The sequence below is a fragment of the Podarcis melisellensis genome (assembly GCF_964234715.1).
Source record: "Podarcis melisellensis genome assembly, chromosome: 17".
NCBI lineage: Eukaryota > Metazoa > Chordata > Lepidosauria > Squamata > Lacertidae > Podarcis > Podarcis melisellensis.
In genome coordinates, this window is record NC_138534.1 from 5,199,292 (window position 1) to 5,219,422 (window position 20,131).

The 20,131-nt window shown below is 48.2% G+C and overlaps 2 protein-coding genes across 4 annotated transcripts in view; both read right to left on the bottom strand.

Annotated features, from left to right (window-relative positions):
• Positions 1-880: 880 nt before the first annotated feature.
• Positions 881-8,134, bottom strand: LOC309360161 (LHFPL tetraspan subfamily member 5 protein-like). Of its 2 annotated transcripts, XM_081894785.1 has the most exons (3): positions 7,124-8,134; positions 3,726-3,968; positions 881-1,016 (listed from the first exon to the last, which is right to left on the bottom strand). In XM_081894785.1, exons 1-3 carry the CDS (start codon positions 7,554-7,556, stop codon positions 988-990), a joined length of 705 nt encoding a protein of 234 aa, XP_081750911.1. In that variant the 5' UTR covers positions 7,557-8,134; the 3' UTR covers positions 881-987. The 2 variants fall into 2 exon arrangements, with proteins under 2 accessions (XP_081750911.1, XP_081750910.1); XM_081894784.1 differs by lacking the exon at positions 881-1,016 and having other exon boundaries at positions 3,354-3,968.
• Positions 8,135-12,191: 4,057 nt separating this feature from the next.
• Positions 12,192-20,131, bottom strand: part of HDAC6 (histone deacetylase 6) — a 46,985-nt gene continuing 39,045 nt past the window's right edge. For both annotated transcript variants that reach the window (XM_081893865.1, XM_081893866.1), the window contains exons 26-29: positions 18,809-18,919; positions 17,320-17,466; positions 16,240-16,368; positions 12,192-14,181 (exon numbers count right to left, since the gene is read on the bottom strand). In XM_081893865.1, the coding sequence (XP_081749991.1) occupies positions 14,113-14,181; positions 16,240-16,368; positions 17,320-17,466; positions 18,809-18,919 (456 nt within the window). In that variant the 3' untranslated portion in view covers positions 12,192-14,112. The remainder of the gene's footprint in view (positions 14,182-16,239; positions 16,369-17,319; positions 17,467-18,808; positions 18,920-20,131) is intronic.

Genomic DNA, 20,131 nt, shown 5'->3' on the forward strand with positions numbered 1-20,131 from the left:
ACTGGCCGAGGGAGCCGGCGTACAGCTTCCGGGTCATATGGCCAGCATGACTAAGCCGCTTCTGGCGAACCAGAGCAGCGCACAGAAACGCCGTTTACCTTCCCGCTGGAACGGTACCTATTTATCTACTTGCACTTTGACGTGCTTTCGAACTGCTAGGTTGGCAGGAGCAGGGACCGAGCAGCGGGAGCTCACCCCGTCGCGGGGATTCGAACCACCGACCTTCTGATCAGCAAGCCCTAGGCTCTGTGGTTTAGCCCACAGCGCCACCCGCATCCCTTTTGAAAACAGCTATAGAAATAACTAATAACCAAGGATGTCCCAAGGCATCCTGTCCAGTGTTTGTCACAACCAGTGCTGTTTGTTCTCCTGAAGTTTGGCTCCCACTGAAACCTCAATTGTTCATTTCACTGTCCGCTATTGCCCCAAACTGGAAAAAACATATTACACAGCTGACGGCATAATTGCATCATTAATTTCAGTGGAATGGGGAGGGGGAAATCAAAAACTATGCACAAAATAAGGTTGATGGTTCACACAATGATCAGGAACTAAAAAAAAGGGGTGGACGTCAACACAGTGCTAAATGTAAAAGGTGGGGGGGGGGGGCTGGTAACAAGATCTACGTGGGTTTCCCCCCAACCCTCCAGAGAATATTTAGCGGGTGGGATGGAAGTCCTGTTGCACCAACAGACCTTGTTCAGCAAATGCAGCAACTTTGTTGAATCCCACCCACTGATAGAAAAGATATATTTGCTCACACAATTTCCGTTCCTGACCTGGACAAACATGCAACCTGCAGCAATTTCTGCTTCCGTTTCAGTTTCCGGCAGAATTCTCCAACATCAGGCTCTTGGGCTCAACACATCACAATGTAGCATTTTTTAAAATAAAAAATATCTTTATTGCAACAGCTAGGCACAGCAAGAAAAGGGTTCTGTTGTGGCGAGCGACCGACTCTGAAGGATGTCCGTTGGGGAGGTGAGATCAGTCCGGAGTCAGTGCTGAAGTCACACCTGTGTGCATACAGGGAATGAGAAAAAAAAGTCCTGGAAAGATACTGATCTTCTGGTGTCCCTGCCTAAGCAAGACATTTGCTCTCTGAAGAAGAGCCCCAATTCCCCCACCCCACCAAGGCCAACACATTTTATTCCTGCATTTCAGAGGGTTGGTCTAGATGGCTCTCGAGTTCCCTCTTCCAAGTCTACAATTCTTTGATGCACTGGTCAGAGAATAGTTCATGCCCTCATCTGTCCTGCACTCCTTGTGCTACTGCCTGGAGCAAGTCGCTTCATCCTGCAACAAATGAATGCAGTTCTGACCCTGTCTTGCAACCTATTCGGAATAAGGGAATTTCCCTTTAAAAAAGGGAAACGTTGACAGCTTTGATCTCCACCCCCATCGTTCTGCCCCGACGCTGAGGTCCAGCACCAAGGGACTTCTAGCGGTTCCCTCACTGCGAGAAGCAAAGCTACAGGGAACCAGACAGAGGGCCTTCTCAGTAGTGGCACCTGCCCTGTGGAACACCCTCCCACCAGATGTCAAAGAGATAAACAACTACCAGACTTTTAGAAGACATCTGAAGGCAGCCCTGTTCAGGGAAGTTTTTAATGTGTGACATTTTAATGTATTTTTAATCTTTGTTGGAAGCCGCCCAGAGTGGCTGGGGAGACCCAGCCAGATGGGCGGGGGTACAATTAATAAATTATTATTATTATCATCACATTCCAGCATACCAAACTTCAGCTGCCTCTAGGATACTAGGATTGTTATTATTTTTTTCCTAGGTTTTTAAAATAAATATAAAACAGTGTCACCACCACTATTTTAAAGGCATTTTTTAAGGACAAACTTCATACATCCAGGGTTGGGTTTTGCGTTTTGTTATTTTTTAATTAAGTGTTTCTCCCATGCTGGAGGTCAGGGTTACAAGTATTGAGGGAGGAGGGGTGAGCAGTTGCCCAGCAAGGAATTAATGGTTCTCTCATTTCCTCCCTATAAAGGTTTTCTGCATGTTCTAAGTCTATGTAACTCTCAGGCTGACCTTGACTTCAGACACAGAGTCAGGCTGCATACAAACCACATGTGTAAAGTACATGACTTAGCACAAAGAATCCTAGGAGCTATAGGTTTTTTGAAAAAAAAAATCTGGGAAGTGTAGCTCTGTAAGGGCAAACTATACCCCGCCAGGAGTCTTTGGGGGAAGCTGTTTAAAATTTATTTGTGTGTATGCAGCCGCAGTTAGACAATTTATTTTTCCGGCATGGGGAGGTAGCTTACAGATTTTCTGCTTCAGGATCCAAACTGAGCAGAGCCTTCTCTGTGCTTGGTGGTGAATATCCCGTGGCTCGAGTGCCAGGCCCGAGATCCTGAGACATATGTCATGAGGAGCTTGGCAGGGTCAGAGAAAATACACACCCTCTTGGATCAGGCCAGGCATCAAGTTACAACCAAGACGGGGGCATTGACTACAAGCAGACGTCCTGCCCTTTGTACCCCAAGCCACACAGGCCTCTAGCATGAGCAGTGGTGTAGCGTGGGTTGCCAGTGGCCGGTGCAAGCCAAGTATCCTCAGTACCACCCACCAATAGGTTGGAAAAAAGAGGCAATAGCTCTGCGACCTGCCCAAGTGGCAGCTGCAGCACCCTGTGAGCGTTTAGCAGGGTGGAAAGCAAGACGGGGGATTGGTCTCTTTCTAAAGCTTTGCAACCAGCCATCACCCAAATCTGCCCATGCAAACACAGTTAGCCTTGGTGAAGACCAGACATTTTCATCCCCAAAAAAGTTTTTGATTTGAGTTTCCATTGAAACGAGGCTGCATTTTAATTTTAATGTTTTAATGTTGTGTTTTAATCTTGTTTTTAAGTTGTATTTCAATCAACTTGTTTTTATATTGGGTGTTAGCCGCCCTGAGCCTGGTCTTGGCTGGGGAGGGCGGGGTATAAACAAATTATTATTATTATTATTATTATTATTATTATTATTATTATTATGTGTGGGAAGGGCACACTATTGTCTATTTATTATTACTTTTAAAAAAAATTGTGCCCCTAAGAATTTTGAGCCCAGGGCAACCGCCCCCCGTGCCCCCCCAATGCTATGCCACTGAGAGTGAGTTCTGTATACTCTATACTTTTCCCCTATAACCAGTTGAAATTGTACCAAAAAAAGCAATACTGCAGCTCACAGAGTGGCTGGGGATACTTAGCCAGCTGGGCAAGGTATAAATAATAAATTATCATCATCATCATCACAGAATCCAATTTTTGGTGGTGGTGGCAGTAGTGAGGCAACGGAGCGCAGACTTTGAGTTCTTTACCCAGAGACCTAAATAGTGCTTTGAAGGGGGGTATGAGGACAAAATGGGGCCTCCTCTATCGCCTCCCCCTCCACTTTGGTGGCAGCAGAAAACCCAGAGTCCTTAATCCCAGCTTGTGGCAGAAAGGGAGAGACTTGTGCACCCATACGCATTAGCAGAAGCATCGCCACCAGTTTTATTTGTGTGGTTTGGAGGAAAGGGAGGGGCTTCAAAGGTTCCTGGAAGACTGGGCTTCATTGCTGCAGCTTCCAGCTCCCTCCACCTTTCCCCCATTTCAGATGCATCCTTGTGTCTCATTGGCCGTTGCTAGGCAGCAGCTGACATTCCTGCCAGCCTCGCATCTGAGCATCTGCTGGCTCCCATCCTTGCCCAGAATAACGGGGAAGGGGACTATTCTGCTGCTTACCTCTTCCTCCCGAGGGTGGCGCATAGCCTGCTGGTAGCAGAGCATCCTGCCGGTTCCCCAAGACGAAAGCCAGGGTGGCCAGTACCAGGGCATCGGCTATGCCCAGCAAGGCAAGGGTAAAGGCCCAGTGTATTGTGCAGGCACCCAGGGTGTAGCTCCTGGCCCGAGGCCCACAAAGAGCCCTGACTTCAGGGGCTCCCCAGCCGTCTGGGAAAACCAGGCAGCCCAGAGCCTGACAAGTTGCTGTGAGACAGAGAGAGACAGAGTTAATAAAGTTGATGTCCTTACACATAGGACCCACGTACCTACGGGACCGCCTCTCCTGGTATGCCCCACGGAGGACCTTTAAGGTCCACAAATGACAACACCTTGGAGGTCCCAAGTCGCAAGGTGGTTAGATTGGTCTCAACCAGGGCCAGGGCCTTTTCAATACTGGCCCCGACTTGGTGGAACGCTCTGTCACAAGAGACTAGGGCCCTGCGGGACTTGACATCTTTCTGCAGGGCCTGCAAGACAGAGCTGTTCCGCCTGGCCTTTGGTTTGGAGTTTGGACTCAGTCTGACCCTTATATTTCCCTCCCCTTATGGTTTTGATCTATGGGCTACTTTTAAAATGAGGCTGCGTTTTAAATTGCATTTAAATCTGTATTTTAAATTGTGCCCCCCCCCTATTATGTTTTTACTGCAATTTTACTGGTGTTAGCTGCCCTGAGACCGGCTCTGGCTGGGGATGGCGGTGTATAAATAAAATTTATTATTATTATTATTACACATACACCTCCATAGGATTATAAGCTACTGATCCCCTCCCTTCTTGTTGCTTAACCCATAGCCTTGGGACCTACTTTCTCCCATGCTAGCTCCAGAGGGGGGAAAGATTGGGCTTTTGCCAGGACCCTGAAGACCAGCAGAGGTCCATTGCCCCACAGTACTATAATTCTCACTTTGCTCGGCATGTTGTAGAACAGGCATGTCCAACTCCCAAGAGACTGTGATCTACTTGCAGTACAAAAAATATGGCAGTGATCTACCCATTGTTGTTGGAGGGAGGAGGAGCGTGCGTGGGGTAGGTGTATGCTCAAAAATATTGAGCATTTTCTAAGAGGGATGTGCCCAGAGTTGTTGAGCTTTTCGGGAGAAGGATTGCACAGAGGGTTGTGGGTTTTTTTTAGCTTTTCCTCTGTAACTTTTTGTACACTGTAAGGATCCCGCAATCTACCAGGATCAGCTGGGGATCTACTGGTAGATTGCGATCTACTGGTTGGACATCCCTGTTCTAGAAGATTAGGTGCCTTAGAAAAAGGAGAAGTGAGATGGTTGGAAAAGACAGAATAAAGAACGTGAATGTTATGTGTACAACTCTTAATGTGAGAGGTTTAGTTAATCAGTTGAAGCAAGTGAGGATTGGGAAGTATATTCAAGAATTGAAGGCTGATTTGATTTTTTTTCTTGCAAGAAACATATAATGGGGGGGGTTAATTTTCCTGGCTTTTCCCAGGTTTGGGGGAGCTCAAAGAAGGGCACTATGGCCCTCAGCATCCTGGAACCAGCACTGTTCTCTCCGCCTACTCCAATCCTGGTGGTGCAGGAGAGGACCCCATCTTTTGCCCCAAACATTTTGGTACTTAAGGAGGAAATCTGAATGGTGCCACCCTCCTGCTAATTTATAAGGGGCACAATCCACCAGGAAGTTGTCTTGCAGAAGCCTCATTGAAATGGAGAGGGCTCTGTGTATACTGCAGTTGAGCAGGAACACGGAAAAAGCACGGAATATGGTAATCGGTACAGAATTCAGCTTTCCAAGAAGAGTAGCTTTTACTCTTTACAGCAGGTTTCTGGCCCTTGGGGCAGCAAAAGATATGCTAGAAAGAGTGCAGGCGGCATCTGCAGAAATCTCAAAAGATGGATGGATAAATCGGATCTGGAGTCCTGCATAACTCCTTTCCCCTCCCCCATGGCTAGCAAAACCAGAAGAAGAAATTGTTCAGAAACAGCGACAATTGCAGACTAAATTATGTAAAAGAAGAAAATTGTGCAAATTTGCTCAACTTGCATAGTTCATAGGAAAATCTCTGCTGAGTCAGAACAAAGGCTTGCCAAGGTGCCTCTTGGTCAGCCCAAAGCAGGGCATAAGGGCAATAGCTCTCTCCAGCTGTGGCTCCACTGTTGTCCCTCAATGGGCAGGTATTCAAAATACCAATGACTGGTATTCGGAAAGGTATTAATGGCACCTCTAATAATGGAGAAAGCATATAGCCATCATGACTAGTAGCCGTCTGCCCTGTCCATTGGCCTTGCTGCCTAAGAGTTGAGAAGCCAATGGCATCTAGAGGGTCGCCCGTTCTAAAACACATACATTTTGGTGGTCATGGTAGGACACCTATTTAAGGTTTTTTATCTGTCTCACTTCCATATTGGCCTGACCAAACATGAGAATAGCTCTGTCTTACTTATGATTCTTTTCACCTGATATTTAGAGCTGTTGTGTCTCTGATAGTGGAAGTACCGTTAATACTACATGCTCACCATGTCTAGAAGCCCCTGAGAGTCTTCTCCTCCATGAATTTGTCCAGCCCACTTCAAATCAGTGGCCATCACAAAGCTTTGGAGGAGTGAATCCCACAGTTTAACTGTGTGTTGCAAAAAGAAGGACTTTCTCTTATCTGTCCCCATTCTGCTTAAGCTGATGACTCCGAGTTCTAGATATATAAGATGCAGAAAATGCCAGAACCAGGGATCTCCCAATAAGACTGAACATAGGGGCATATTCTGGGCAGATAAAAGGAAGGAGCTCACAGCTCAAGGACCTTGTTAGTAAAGGCCAGGCAACCCACAGTCAAGGGTAGCAGGCAAGATTTATTCTCACCGCAGGTGAGTATTGGGGGACTCCACTTAGATGGGGAGTAAAACCAGACTCCTGCTTATTGAGAATCAAGCCTGCCTGTGGGTGCATAGCCTCATCTTGGATTGGGTCTGTTGGTCACACCAGCACGTGACTCACACTGTTGTTTGCCTTCTAAATATGTTACCAAGCAATCACATGACTGGTTTCTGCAGGATATGACCCCAGGTGAACAGGGGTGTGTGGTTTGTGTGTGTGTGTGTGTGTGTGTGTGTGTGTGTGTGTGTGTCTGTTTGGCAGTAGAAGAGACTCCCACAAGAGTCTCCTTGGAGGTTTTTAAGCAGAGGATGGATGGCCATCTGTCATGGATTCCTGCATTTCAGGGGTTTGGACCAGATGACTCCTTGGTCCCTTCCAAATCAAAGATTCTTTGATTCTATGAATTTATTGCCCTCCCACCCATTCCTTTCTAAAAGAAGGTAGCCCAGGGCTGCCTGCTCTCATCGCAACCAGGAAACCTGTCATTTGCTCCCATTGAGAGGCACCTTCTCTCTCACCTGCTGAAAGCTGCTGCCAGGCACACACCTTGTAGACAGTCCCCGGGCTGCAGAACCAGAAGAGGCCCAAGGAAGCCACACTGCCCATCACCAGGACCAGGGCCATCAGGACAAAGACCGCGGCTGCCTTGAAGGATGGGATCGGGGTGAGGGTGACCAGGGACCCCTCACACTGGAGGGTGCCATCCCGCTCCTTGCAGACTTGGTAGAGGCCGAAGGAGCCCACGGCGCTGACGCTGGGGTCGAAAAGGACCCCGGAGGGGGGCAGCTGGTAGGTGAGCGGCGCTGTCTGCACCCACGCCGGCTGGATCAGGACCACGACCTCCAGGACACCGAAACAGAGGGTGCAGCCAGCCCAGAGAGCGCCCACCGCCCTGGCATTGCGCACGAAGTCCGTCTGGTAGAGCGTAGCTGCTTCTCGAGCTGCCAGCATGGCTCAGCCTTCTTTCAAGGAGTCTGCCTGCCCTCTTGCACCCGGGGCAACCTCCACGAGGGAGCAGCTTTCCAGAGAAGGATAAAGTGGGGAAGGAGGGGTCGCCGTGTCCCTTTTGCGCCACAATCCAGCGTGCGCCCACTTCCTCCGGCTGCGGATGCCCTGCTTTCGTTTTCAGCTCTTGGCTCCTCTCCTCCTCTGGGCAAATTTCTGCATTCCTCGGCTCCTGCAGCTGCAGCTTTCCCTGTGGCTGGTTCCAGGCTCCCTCTGGGGCGAGGGAGGGCTGCTCGGCTCGCTTCCTCCGCAGTCTCTCTGCATTCCTCTGCTGGGGCTGCTACCTTCCTTCCTTCCTTCCTTCCCCGAGATTGGCTACCTTCCTTTGCGGGGCGCCGAGGGAGGGAGACGCTGCTCCCCGGCTCTTCCCATCCTCATGCCACAAACCCGGATTTATTTCCTCCAGCGACGGAGGCAAAAGCAGCTGCCACTTGGCCCGGAGCCCAGGTTGACTTGGCCGCCTCGTCCTCGCCTCCCTGGCTCGGTCGCTCAGCGAGGAGCGGTCGGGAAGATGCTCCGCGCTCCCTCCATCTGCCCAGGGCGAACTCACACAGGGCGAGGATGGAGTCACGCTTTCAGTTCCTGGCTTGGAAAAACAAGAAGGGTGTTTTGGGGCTGGGGAGGAAGAGGGCCCAGAATAGCTGTCCCTTTCCTCCAAAATGCACATCGGCTACAAAATGCAGGAATGCAGACAGACATGGTCCTTTGCAGAGAAGGGATTAGCGTTTCCAGCAGGGGGCGGGCAGCACAGTAGATTTTTAAATATTTTTAAATATTATTATCGACTTATATACAGCATACAGTGGTATAGCGGAGTCTGTAACCTGAAGCATATGTAACCTGAAATGTATGTAACCCGAGGTACCACTGTATGTCATAGATCTTGCAAGAGTCTGTTAGTGAATGATAAAAAAATAAACGGTAGTATTTAGATAACCTTTGGGATTTGTTGTTGCTGTTGTTTAGTCGTGTCTGCCTCTTCGTAACCCCCTGGACCAGAGCATGCCAGGCACCCCTGTCTTCCACTGCCTCCCGCAGTTTGGTCAAACTCATGTTGGTAGCTTCGAGAACACTGTCCAACCATCTCGTCCTCTGTCGTCCCCTTCTCCTTGTGCCCTCCATCTTTCCCAACATCAGGGTCTTTTCCAGGGAGTCTTCTCTTCTTATGAGGTGGCCAAAGTATTGGAGCCTCAGATTCAGGATCTGTCCTTCCAGTGAGCACTCAGGGCTGATTTCCTTCAGAATGGAGAGGTTTGATCTTCTTGCAGTCCATGGGACTCTGAAGAGTCTCCTCCAGCACCATAATTCAAAAGTATAAATTCTTCGACTATCAGCCTTCTTTATGGTCCAGCTCTCACTTCCATACATCACTACTGGGGAAACCATAGCTTTAACTATACAGACCTTTGTTGGCAAGGTGATGTCTCTGCTTTTTAAGATGCTGTCTAGGCTTTGGGATATTGAAGGGAAAATACAGGCTGCAAGCACTTTGTTTGCCAAACATGCAAACTATGAAACGATGGCCATCAAAGAAGGATCCTTGGGTCTGTGCAAAACAGGGGTGCCAAGGTTGGCAGGTGGGGAGAGAGGCGTGATGTCACACAGGAAAAATGTGCCCATTTAAAATTAGACTTGGAATCACAAACAGAAAGGGAAGAGTTGCTTTTTCCCAGCGGGTTTCTGGGAAGAACAAAGGAAGTAGGCAGACCTCAATGGGGGGCCAAAGGGCAGAACTATCTTGGCAGGTTGTGACAGAGGCAGGGAGATGGCTGCAATGCTGGGGGAACAAGCCCCTCTTGAGATGCAAACATTTTAAACTGTGCACTCCCTCCGTTGAAAGCTTCTGGTGTAAATGTGTGTAGAATAAATAGTATTTCTTAATGGCACAGCAGTCTCCACCGCACCTTGAACCCAGTGGAAAGGCAGACCAAGGGTAAGCGTCTGGGACTCCCGGGAATCTTCTACCGCTTGGCAGAGATTAGTTGTGCGCAACCTTCGCAACGATATGTTATAAAGAACAACTGTACAATGTTCTAGTTCACAGAAGTTACACACCTGTGCCTGGGCTTCAGACTGCTAGGGCTCAAGTGCTGGGAGGCTCCTTCACACAAAGAATTTAAGCCATTAAAAGGTAAAGGGACCCCTGACTGTTAAGTCCAGTTGCGGGTGACTCTGGGGTTGCGGCACTCATCTCGCTTTCAGGCCAAGGGAGCCGGCGTTTGTCCATAGCTTCCAGGTCATGTGGCCAGCATGACTAAGCCGCTTTTGGCAAAACCAGAGCAGTGCACGGAAGTGCCATTTACCTTCCCACCAGAGTGGTACCTATTTATCTACTTGCACTGTGACGTGCTAGGCTGGCAGGAGCTGGGACCGAGTAACAGGAGCTCACCCCGTCACGGGGATTCAAACCACGACCTTTCAATCGGCAAGCCCTAGGCTCTGTGGTTTAACCCACAGCGCCACCCACGTCCCATTTAAGCCATTATGGATGTGCATTTAGCCATGTCAGAGGCCAGTTGTGGTGATGCAGTTCAGAAACAAGGTGGGCATCACAGCAAAAGTTAGACCTAAATGCCTGAGCTCGGAGTTCTCCGTGAAGACCTTGTCGCTGCCATGCATTCAAGTACAGTGGTACCTCTGGTTACATACGCTTCAGGTTACAGACTCCGCTAACCCAGAAATATTACCTCAGGTTAAGAACTTTGCTTCAGGATGAGAACAGAAATCGTGCTCCGGCGGCGCGGCAGCAGTGTGAGGCCCCATTAGCTAAAGTGGTACTTCAGGTTAAGAACAGTTTCAGGTTAAGAAAGGACCTCCAGAACGAATTAAGTACTTAACCTGAGGTACCACTGTAGGTGGTGCTGGAGCAAAGGAAGTCTCTCTCTCTCTACCCGCCATCTCACCTGCAATATGGGGGATGGTGTGATGTTAAGAACGCTGAACTACTTAGAATCATAGAAATGTAGAGTTGGAAGGGACTCCAAAGGGCATCTAGTCCCACCCCCTGAAACGCAGGAATCTCAGCTAAAGCATCCAAGACAGATGGCCATCCAATCTCTGGTTAAAAATCTCCAAGGAAGGAGAGTCCACCACTTTTCAAGAGAATCCCTTCCACTGTTGAACAGCTCTTCCTGTCAGAAAGTTCTTCCTGGGGTTTGGGTCCTAGCCTCTGGGATTTACGACACCACTTGCTCTGACTTATCGGCAGACACACCAACTTGTGGCATCATGCAAACACAAATACGTCTGAAGTTTTTTATAAAACACACACACACACACATTGACTTGCTGAGCCCAAATGACTTAGGCTGCAGACCTAAGAGCCACAAAAGTTTTGATCACAAGCAGTTTGCTATTAAAGAGGCGAAAAATCCTATTGTTTTTGCCAAAGCCATCAGAGGGAGAAGATACAGCCTGTCCCCCTCTTGTGCCCAGACCAAGCTCCATGATCTGCTGAATTCCTATGTGCGGCACAAATGTGCAAGACTGCAGAGAGTAAGGAGTTAAGGCCATCAAACTATACCTGAAAAGTGGGTACGGTCAGAATCAAAAGTCTTTCCATCGCTGGAGAAAGGGTTTCACAGAGCGTGGCATCCGATCACCCAAGGCAGAAAGGTGTGGAACAACTCTGGGGGATCAACACAACATTATGGATAACAGGAAGGTAGGTGAAAAGAAGATCCTTAAGGGACTGGGCTGGAAAAACTGCAAGTGGATTTTGTGACAAACTATGTGCAAAACTATGGGACGTGGGTGGCGCTGTGGGTTAAACCACAGAGCCTAGGACTTGCCGATCAGAAGGTTGGCAGTTCGAATCTCTGCGACGGGGTGAGCTCCGGTTGCTTGGTCCCTGCTCCTGCAAACCTAGCAGTTCAAAAGCACGTCAAAGTGCAAGTAGATAAATAGATACCGCTCCAGTGGGAAGGTAAATGGCGTTTCCATGCCCTGCTCTGGTTCGCCAAAGCGGCTTAGTCATGCTGGCCACATGACCTGGAAGGTGTATGCCAGCTCCCTCGGCCAATAACGTGAGATGAGCGCCGCAACCCCAGAGTCGGCCACGACTGGACCTAATAGTCAGGGGCCCCTTTACCTTTTTATGTGTGAAACCAAGTATCTTTTGTAAACTGCCATGGCTTACTCAAAGGCTGCAATGAATGAACTGGCATTTGCTGGACAGGGATAAGGAGGTGGAGGAAACTTGCCTGAATCTCTGGAACAGACTGGGATAAATACAAATTCAGAAGCAGAATGACAAACCCACACATCTGGCAAAACACCCCCCCCCCCAGTTCTGATGGATGGCCAAGGGGGGATGTGTCAGAAATGGAAGAGAATGAGTTTCTATTACACACAGAGGCTCTGGCAGGTCATCAGGTGTGCAAAGCCTCCCCAAGGGTATACGTGTCACGAGGGTATACGTCAGGAGGAAGCAGAGAGGGCACTAGCAGCCAGTGGGCAGAGCAGAGAGGCATGGCCCCAGTGGCAGCCCACGAGGAGGGCATAGTCATGGGATCACAATTTAAATGGCTTAGCATTGGACCAAGCGATCTGCCCCGCTCCCCAGATCTAAAACACAGTCACTCCATTCACAGAAACACTTTATTTGAATAATTAGAAAGATTATAAAATCGAGCAGAGAAACAATGGCAAAGGAAGTAATCATATGCAAAGGATTTTTTTAGGCTATAATGTAACTAACTCCCCACTTCTAAAGGTTCAGTGAACCCCACCCCCCTCCTTTATATCATGGTATGAGTTCAGCCCCTTTAGCAAGGAAGAGGGGGGAACTGTGTTGAACTCCCCAATCCCAGCCAGCACGGCCAATGTGGTCAGGGATGATGGGAGCTGAAGCCCAATAACATCCAGAGGTGACAGGTTCCCCATCTCTGCCCTATAGCCACCCCCCCTGCCCCCCAGCTTACCAGGGCCGGCCCTGATAAAACTGACACACACCCCCTCCCCATAAGCCCTTTTCAACCTATCTTTTCTCAAACCTCTTTTATTATGGACAGAGTTATGTGTCGCCTTGACCCTGACCCCATTCGGGGGTTTTATTAGTTCAAGGTGAGGGGCAATCTGTGGTTGCCCGGAATCCAGTAAGGAAGGTGCTCCTCTGAACCACTTTGAGCCAGACAGGGTTGCCAAAGCCTTTTCCATTTGCCCACCCCTGCCGCTCATTGCCCAGGATACAGCTCTCAGTTGCCCTTTGGAAGGACTGGCCATGCTCCTTGCTTAAGACAGCCCAGCAAACATTTCCCACAAACACAGTAACCAAGGCCCAATTCTCACATTCTCCTTTTGCAGCAGAACTGCAGGATGTCCAAATACTGCAGGAAACAGTGTGCGAATAATGTAGCTCTGGCATGCTGAAAGCAGAGTTTTAAATGGCCCCATTTCTCACCCAGCTTCACAGATGAGCTGCAACACACACACACACACACAGAGAGAGAGAGAGAGAGAGAGAGAGAGAGAGAGAGAGAGAGAGAGAGAGAGAATTTTGAGTCCACATACAGTGATGGGGCAGGAATGGGAAGAATGTGAGAATCTGGCCTTAGAAGAATGATAAGATAGCCTTCATGGCATCAGACAAGAGCCTTTCAGATCCCATGCTCCTGTCTCTATAATCTAGAGAGAAAGACCCCTTAGGCCATCCTCTCAACCATCTTGCATGTTCTCTGCTACATGCAGCACCAAATACTGTAGAACCTTGGAACAAGCAAACCAAAGACTCTCATCAAATATATATATGTATATAATTGCGGGATGTCACCCAGTTTAGAGGAACTTGGACCTCCAGCCGTTTATATTTCAAGCCTTCTGGAGATGAACCTCTCCTAGCCACAGGATTCCGCTTGCCCAAAACATGCTTTTGTCTCAACTAGTTGCAGAAACGTTCTTGATTAATGGGGGCGGAGGGGAGAGGAGATAAGAGGAATACATCCCTCTAGAGTGGCTGAGGAAACCTAGCCAGATGGGAGGGATATAAATAATAAATTATCATCATCATCATTATTATCATCCCTCCTTTCTCAGTTCAGCATGGTTTCCCTCCAACCTAGCATAAAGCAACTTTAGTGGAGAGGGTGATTTGGAAAAAAATATGTGGCAATTTGAGACAGGGTGGAATGGGTGTGTTGTGCAATCAGACTCTGGAAATGTGAGCAGAGATAAATGCCTGCCCCCCACCTTTCCTAGAAAAACATGCGCTTCTTCAGCAACAGGGAAAGCAGGTCACCTCTGCCCAGAAGTGAAGAAATTCCCAAGGTTGATTTGAAATGGACCCAATCATGGAATACACCAGAAAGGAACATTCTTTCTCCTTGTGGAAGCAATGAGGTCGCTGGTGTTTGATTCGTGGCTGCTGGTGGTATTGCATTGATGATTGCTGACTATTATTTGGCACATCAAGAGCCCTTGAAGCATCAGGTTCAGTTCAGTGAGGTCAAACGATGGTAGATTGTGCTGCATTTTGTATTAGCTGCTCCTTACAAAGGGAGTTGCTTTAGGAAGGTACTGCCATGTCCACGCCAAACTTCAGCCGGTGAGCCTGGCTCTTGGCTTCAAAGAGAATCTGGGAGAGGGGAGAAGACCAAAGGAACAATACTAATAATAATATTGATAATAAACGCACAAAATAGTGTCAAATCAGACTACAATTCAAGAAAACCTCAGGCCCAAAGAGCATTGCTGGGGGTGAGGGTTCCTCTGCACTGGATTCTACCACTGCACCTGGGTGGGCAGTCACCTCCCACTAGCGGAAGGAAGCGCAAATCCCCAAAATAGGGGAATGTGGAGCCAGGGCCCTGGAAGATTTCTGTTGTGTGAGCACTAAGTTGTTCTGCTCGCATAATGTCTCGGTTGAAGTCAACCCAGAAAATAGTCCCATTAGGAGCAATAGGACTCACTCCCTAGTCTAGGGGTAGCCATAGAGAGTGCCTTCCAAATGATGGGAGTTGTGATCCAAAACATCAGGAAGGTAACACAGGGGCTGCTCCTGCTGTAGTCAAGGAAAGAGGAGCCTGTGCTCTTCCAGATGTTACTGGAATCCAACTCTCATCATACCTGCCCTGGTATTCAAGAGGGGCGCTGCTGCTGAACACAGAGGCTCCATTTAACTATTCTGGCCAATCAGCACAGCTGGAGAGAGGGCAGGTGCAGTGGGAGGGGCCTGGCACTTGGAGCACCTCCCACTTTTTGGACGCATCAGCTGCCACTATTCCGAAGCAGAAGCCTAGGATTATTCAGGAGATGGGGGCTGGAAAAGAGAAGTAATGTGCTTTCAAAATACTACTTTCCACCACGCTGTTTTCCTGAAGAAGCATGGCTGCTGTTTTGTTTCATTTCTCATGAAGGGAAAATAATTCCTTTGAAGGAGTGCAGCTTCTTACTGGGTGGGACTTTGCACTCTCCCTCCTACAGGGATGTTGGAAATTTCCAGTGAGCACAAGAACAGAAATGGCCAGTGTTTGCTTATTCATCCCATGTCCAGAAAGAAAATCAATCGAGTGAATATGATTGGCATTCACTGTAGCTGTTTTCAGTCTGCAAATGATGACGTTTTTACCCCATTTGCACTGGTTTCCTTTGCACTGAAATGAATGGCCTCTGTGTTGAAATCAGTGGTGTGGGTTAATGTCATGATAAAGTAATTAACTACATCATTAATTACGTACATAACATTCCACCATAGCAGATAGCGAGGCAAAAAACCTTCAGTGCTGCCAGCAGAAACACTTTCCATGCAGTTCACAGAATCCTCTCTGCAAAGAGCGAAATTGCTCTGCTCTCAGCATAATGGAACGGAATAGCCCCAGGTGGGAGAGAAATCCCTCTGGATTCTCTGTTAATGGAAGACGTTGGCCCCATCAGAGAACAATCTCTTGTCAATAATAATGGAACATTCCACTCACACTCCTCTTTAATGCCACTGTCAATCAAACTTTTTTCTTAAAAAGAGCTAGGGTGAAACAAAGCCCTTATTTGCTGTTCCCAGTTCTTTTTCTCTGGGAGTACGCAGCAGTACACATACCCCTAAACATTTTATGAATCTTTGTACTTTTGTCCATTTACTGTATTTATTTTTTCCGATTTGAACTATAAAATGGTGATTTTCTTGAGTCAAAATGGGAGCACCCCTAACCATTTTTTTAAGAAAAAAAGCACTGGCTGTTCCTGTTCAAAAGCTGCCAAAAGCTTACTTTTGTATCTCAATGGAGGAAATGCACATAGTGAATTCACTATACTCATAATGCACATAGTGAATTCAGTACTCAAGTAAACTGCTTCAGTGGCAAACCAGATTATGTCACTCCAAGTGCACTGGGGCTGGAACCCCTTAAAAGCAACAGCCATCAGATTATCTTGGGGCTCCCCTAGAGGGGTGGAAGCTCTTCACACCACTTCCCAAGCCTCAAGTAATGATTTGCACCCCCAACTGATGTTCCACCAAGCAATGCAGCTCAGACGGCTATGTATCATTTGTGTTGAATGACAGGACTGATGGGGGTGGGGGTGTCCGTTCCCCAAGCAGATGTGCATCTCATCACACTGGTTTGGTATTTCCAAGCTGAAGGGCAAACCCCTGGGAAAGAAAAGGGTGGGAAAAGGACCAAAGCACGACACAACTCACCGGGTGGTGGACATAGGCTTGGCATCCATAGCACCAGACAGAGAGGTCTGCAAAGCTAAGAACCAGCGGATGCCCAGATTCTGAGTTGTGAGCTACCATGTGTTGCTTAATGTAGCGGCCACAGCAAACCTGAATGGGGTGGAAGAAGGCAGGCTTAGATGATGATGGAAACGGCTCCAAAAGACAAGACTAACCTTGGGAATGGACCAAATAGACTCATTTGAAAATGAATAAACCAAGGACAGCTATCTGAAGCTCAACTCTTCTGCTCTTAGAGAGGACGGACCACACATCAGCACCCCATCTGGCAAGTATCAGAAGCAGAGGAGAAAGACAGAAAGCAGATACAGTGGTACCTCGGGTTACATACGCTTCAGGTTACAGACTCTGCTAAGTCAGAAATAGTACCTCGGGTTAAGAAATTTGCTACAGGATGAGAACAGAAATCGTGCTCCAGCGGTGCGGCAGCAGCAGGAGGCCCCATTAGCTAAAGTGGTGCTTCAGGTTAAGAACAGTTTCAGGTTAAGAATGGACCTCCAGAACGAATTAAGTACGTAACCAGAGGTACCACTCTACTGTGGAGTGGATCACCTCAGAGAACTCAAGGGGGCAAGTCAGCAGGCCGCAGAAGGCAGTCTGCACAGCACCTCAACGTGTTTAAGGACAATACAACATGGAGAGAAATCTCCTTGCATACAACAAATACAGTGAACCCCACAGCAAGGAGGGAAGGGGGGAAAAAACAATCTTTTCCAACGAAAATGTAACTGGGGTACAAAAAAGACAGCATAGTGTGGCAATTAAGAGCACTGGGCTAGGACTGGGGAGATATAGATGCAAAACCCCACTCAGTCATTAATAAAACTCACCCTAATCCCCCCACTCCAGACTGCCATCATTTGAGGTTCCCCCATTACCGAAGCTCCAGTAGTGATAGCTTATCTGTTAGCTGTTAAACCAACTAAAACACAACCCTTAAAAAAACAAAAACCTAAAAACCAGGTACTGTTAATTCACTTTATGGATGGTGGGGGTCACTCCCAGTTTACCTAAGCCCCTCCCCTTGCTTGCCCACCTTACCTTGTAGCAAATCAGACAGACCCAATTCTCTGCCACGCCGCCACATTCTGCACAGGGCTCCAGCACATTCAAGCCAAGGGAAGGCACAGGGAGCACCGAGTCGAGGTGGGGGCACCATGGCAAGGGAGTCACAGCATAAAACAGCCCCTAGAAAGAGAGAGAGAGTATCATCTCTGCCAGGGGCGCCGACTTATAAAAAATATTGGGGGGGCCCATACCGACTTATAAAAAATATTGGGGGGGCCCAAGACCTCCAAACCGCTGCTGCTGGGGGAACGAAAGGGGCGAGCCCCGGGCTGCCCCGACCTTAAGTGAACCTGTGAGGGCCCGCCCTTTGCGGCAGCCGATTGGCTGCCGCCGTGGGCGGTGAATATTAATGATGTATCATTTTTGTGCTTCATGCTGTGGCCACAGACACGTGATCTGATGGTGAATTTGGGGTGACCCAATGCAAAAATCCTGAGAATCCCTGTGGATCCATGCTTTGTAACCATGTTTTTGCACCATTGCAGCACCAGGCAACAGTGGGTGTGTGATTTTTGGGGGGCAGGCTGTAGCCATGGACATGCTATGTGATCTGATGGTGAATTTGGGGTGACCCAATGCAAAGATCCTGAGGATCCCTGTGGATCCATGTTTTGTAACCACGTTTTTGCACCATTGCAGCCCCAGGCAACAGTGGGTGTGTGATTTTTGGGGGGCAGGCTGTAGCCATGGACATGCTATGTGATCTGATGGTGAATTTGGGGTGACCCAATGCAACGATCCTGAGGATCCATGTGGATCCATGCTTTTTAACCACGTTTTTGCACCATTGCAGCCCCAGGCAACAGTGGGTGCGTGATTTTGGGGGGGCAGGCTGTAGCCATGGACATGCTATGTGATCTGTTGGTGAATTTGGGGTGACCCAATGCAAAGATCCTGAGGATCCATGTGGATCCATGCTTTTTAACCACATTTTAAGTGGGGAGGGAAGGAAAAACACAGAACGAACAAGGAGCACGAGAGGGGTGTGCAGAGAAGCAGCTGGCTAAGAATGCAGGAGAGGGGTATAACTGGGAGGGAGGAAAGGAAGGCAAAAGTTTTCCCTCATCTACCCACCAAAGCCAGCCAGCTCGTGGGCTCTCTCTCTCTCCCTCCTGGAGCACAGAGACGACACTCTGCTTGCCTGGAGGGGAGGGGCTTTTCCTGCTCTTTGTTCCGTTTGATCAAACACAGCAAGGAAACAGAGGAGGGTGGGCAGTAAGACCCTGAGGCAGAATGCAGGAAAGCAGCCGCTTCCTCTTTTTGAGGGAAAAATACGGTAATCATTTTCTTAAATTATTGGGGGGGGCAGAGCCCCCCCAAACGAATTTTTGAGGGGGCTCGGGCCCCCTCAGGCCCCATGGAGTCGGCGCCTATGATCTCTGCATCCTGGCACCCAACCTCAACCCCGGCCAAGCCCAGAAAATCCAATCCCGGGTACCCTCCCATCTCTCCCCAAACTCACTTCATCTGCTAGGTCTTCTTCAAGCGGGTCACAGGAGGAAGAGCAGCCACCTGCAGCTTCGTCAAGCAGAATAACCTCCGCTAGCATTGGGGGGACAGCTGGTGGGCTTCCCTGGTTGAAGGAGGGGAGATGGAGGAAAGAGAAGAGAGATTTAGGGTCAAGTCTTGCTTCAGATATCAGAGAGACCTGGAACCCTGCGATTTTCCATTCCAAGCACACCACGGGCAACGCCACAGTTCTAGAATAAAGGAGCCTCCAGTACGTAGAAACACAAGCAGTGAAGTGGGAGGGGAGCGCAACCAGCCCCCTGCCCTCCTTTTGGAGGAAAAGGCTTGTGTGGGAGCAGCTTAGCCCCCCTTTCTGTTGTGTTTTCTTATTTAGAAAAGAAATGCTGTTTCAGGGGGAGGAGAAAGAAGACAGGGATTTGGGAAAAAGTTGAGTGGGCACAGGCTGAGGTCCAGGGTCCAGGGTCCAGGGTCCAAAAAACCAGAAGGATTTAGAGCAGGGATCAGCAAACTTTTTCAGCAGGGGGCCGGTCCACTGTCCCTCAGACCTTGGGGGGGGACTATATTTTGAAGGGGAAAAATGAACGAATTCCTATGCCCCACAGATAACCCAGAGTGCATTTTAAATAAAAGCACACATTCTACTCATGTAAAAACACCAGGCAGGCCCCTCAAATAACCCAGAGATGCATTTTAAATCAAAGGACACATTCTACTCATGTAAAAACACGCTGATTCCTGGACCATCCGCAGGCCGGATTTGGAAGGTGATTGGACCAGCTCCGGGCCTTAGTTTGCCTACCCACGATTTTTTTTTTAAAAAAAATATTTATTGGAGTTTTTAGAAAAAAGAATACAATGATAATAAACAGTGTTGCTTTGTTTTAACAAAATTTCATACCATCCTTAAGCTTCCTCACATCTCCCGCTCCCACTTGCATCATTAATAAATTTTTGTCAAGCAAATTATCATCTTATTTCCAAATTATAACCACTTATTTAAATACAATAAAATAATTCTCCTACCGATTTGTTTCTCTTAATCTCTCTTATCATCAAATTCTGGTCTATTTTAATGATGGCCAATTATTTATAACCAAGCATTCATCCTAACATTCCACTAAATCACAATGTTTCTGTAAATAAGTCTTGAATTTCTTCCAATCTTCTTCAATCCTTTCTTCTCCCAGGTCTCGGATTCTGCCAGTCATCTCTGCCAGTTGCATATAGTCCATCAGTTGCATCTGCCATTCTTCCAGTGTGGGTAGATCTTGAGTTTTCCAGTTCTTAGCGAGTAATATCCTTGCTGCTGTTGTTG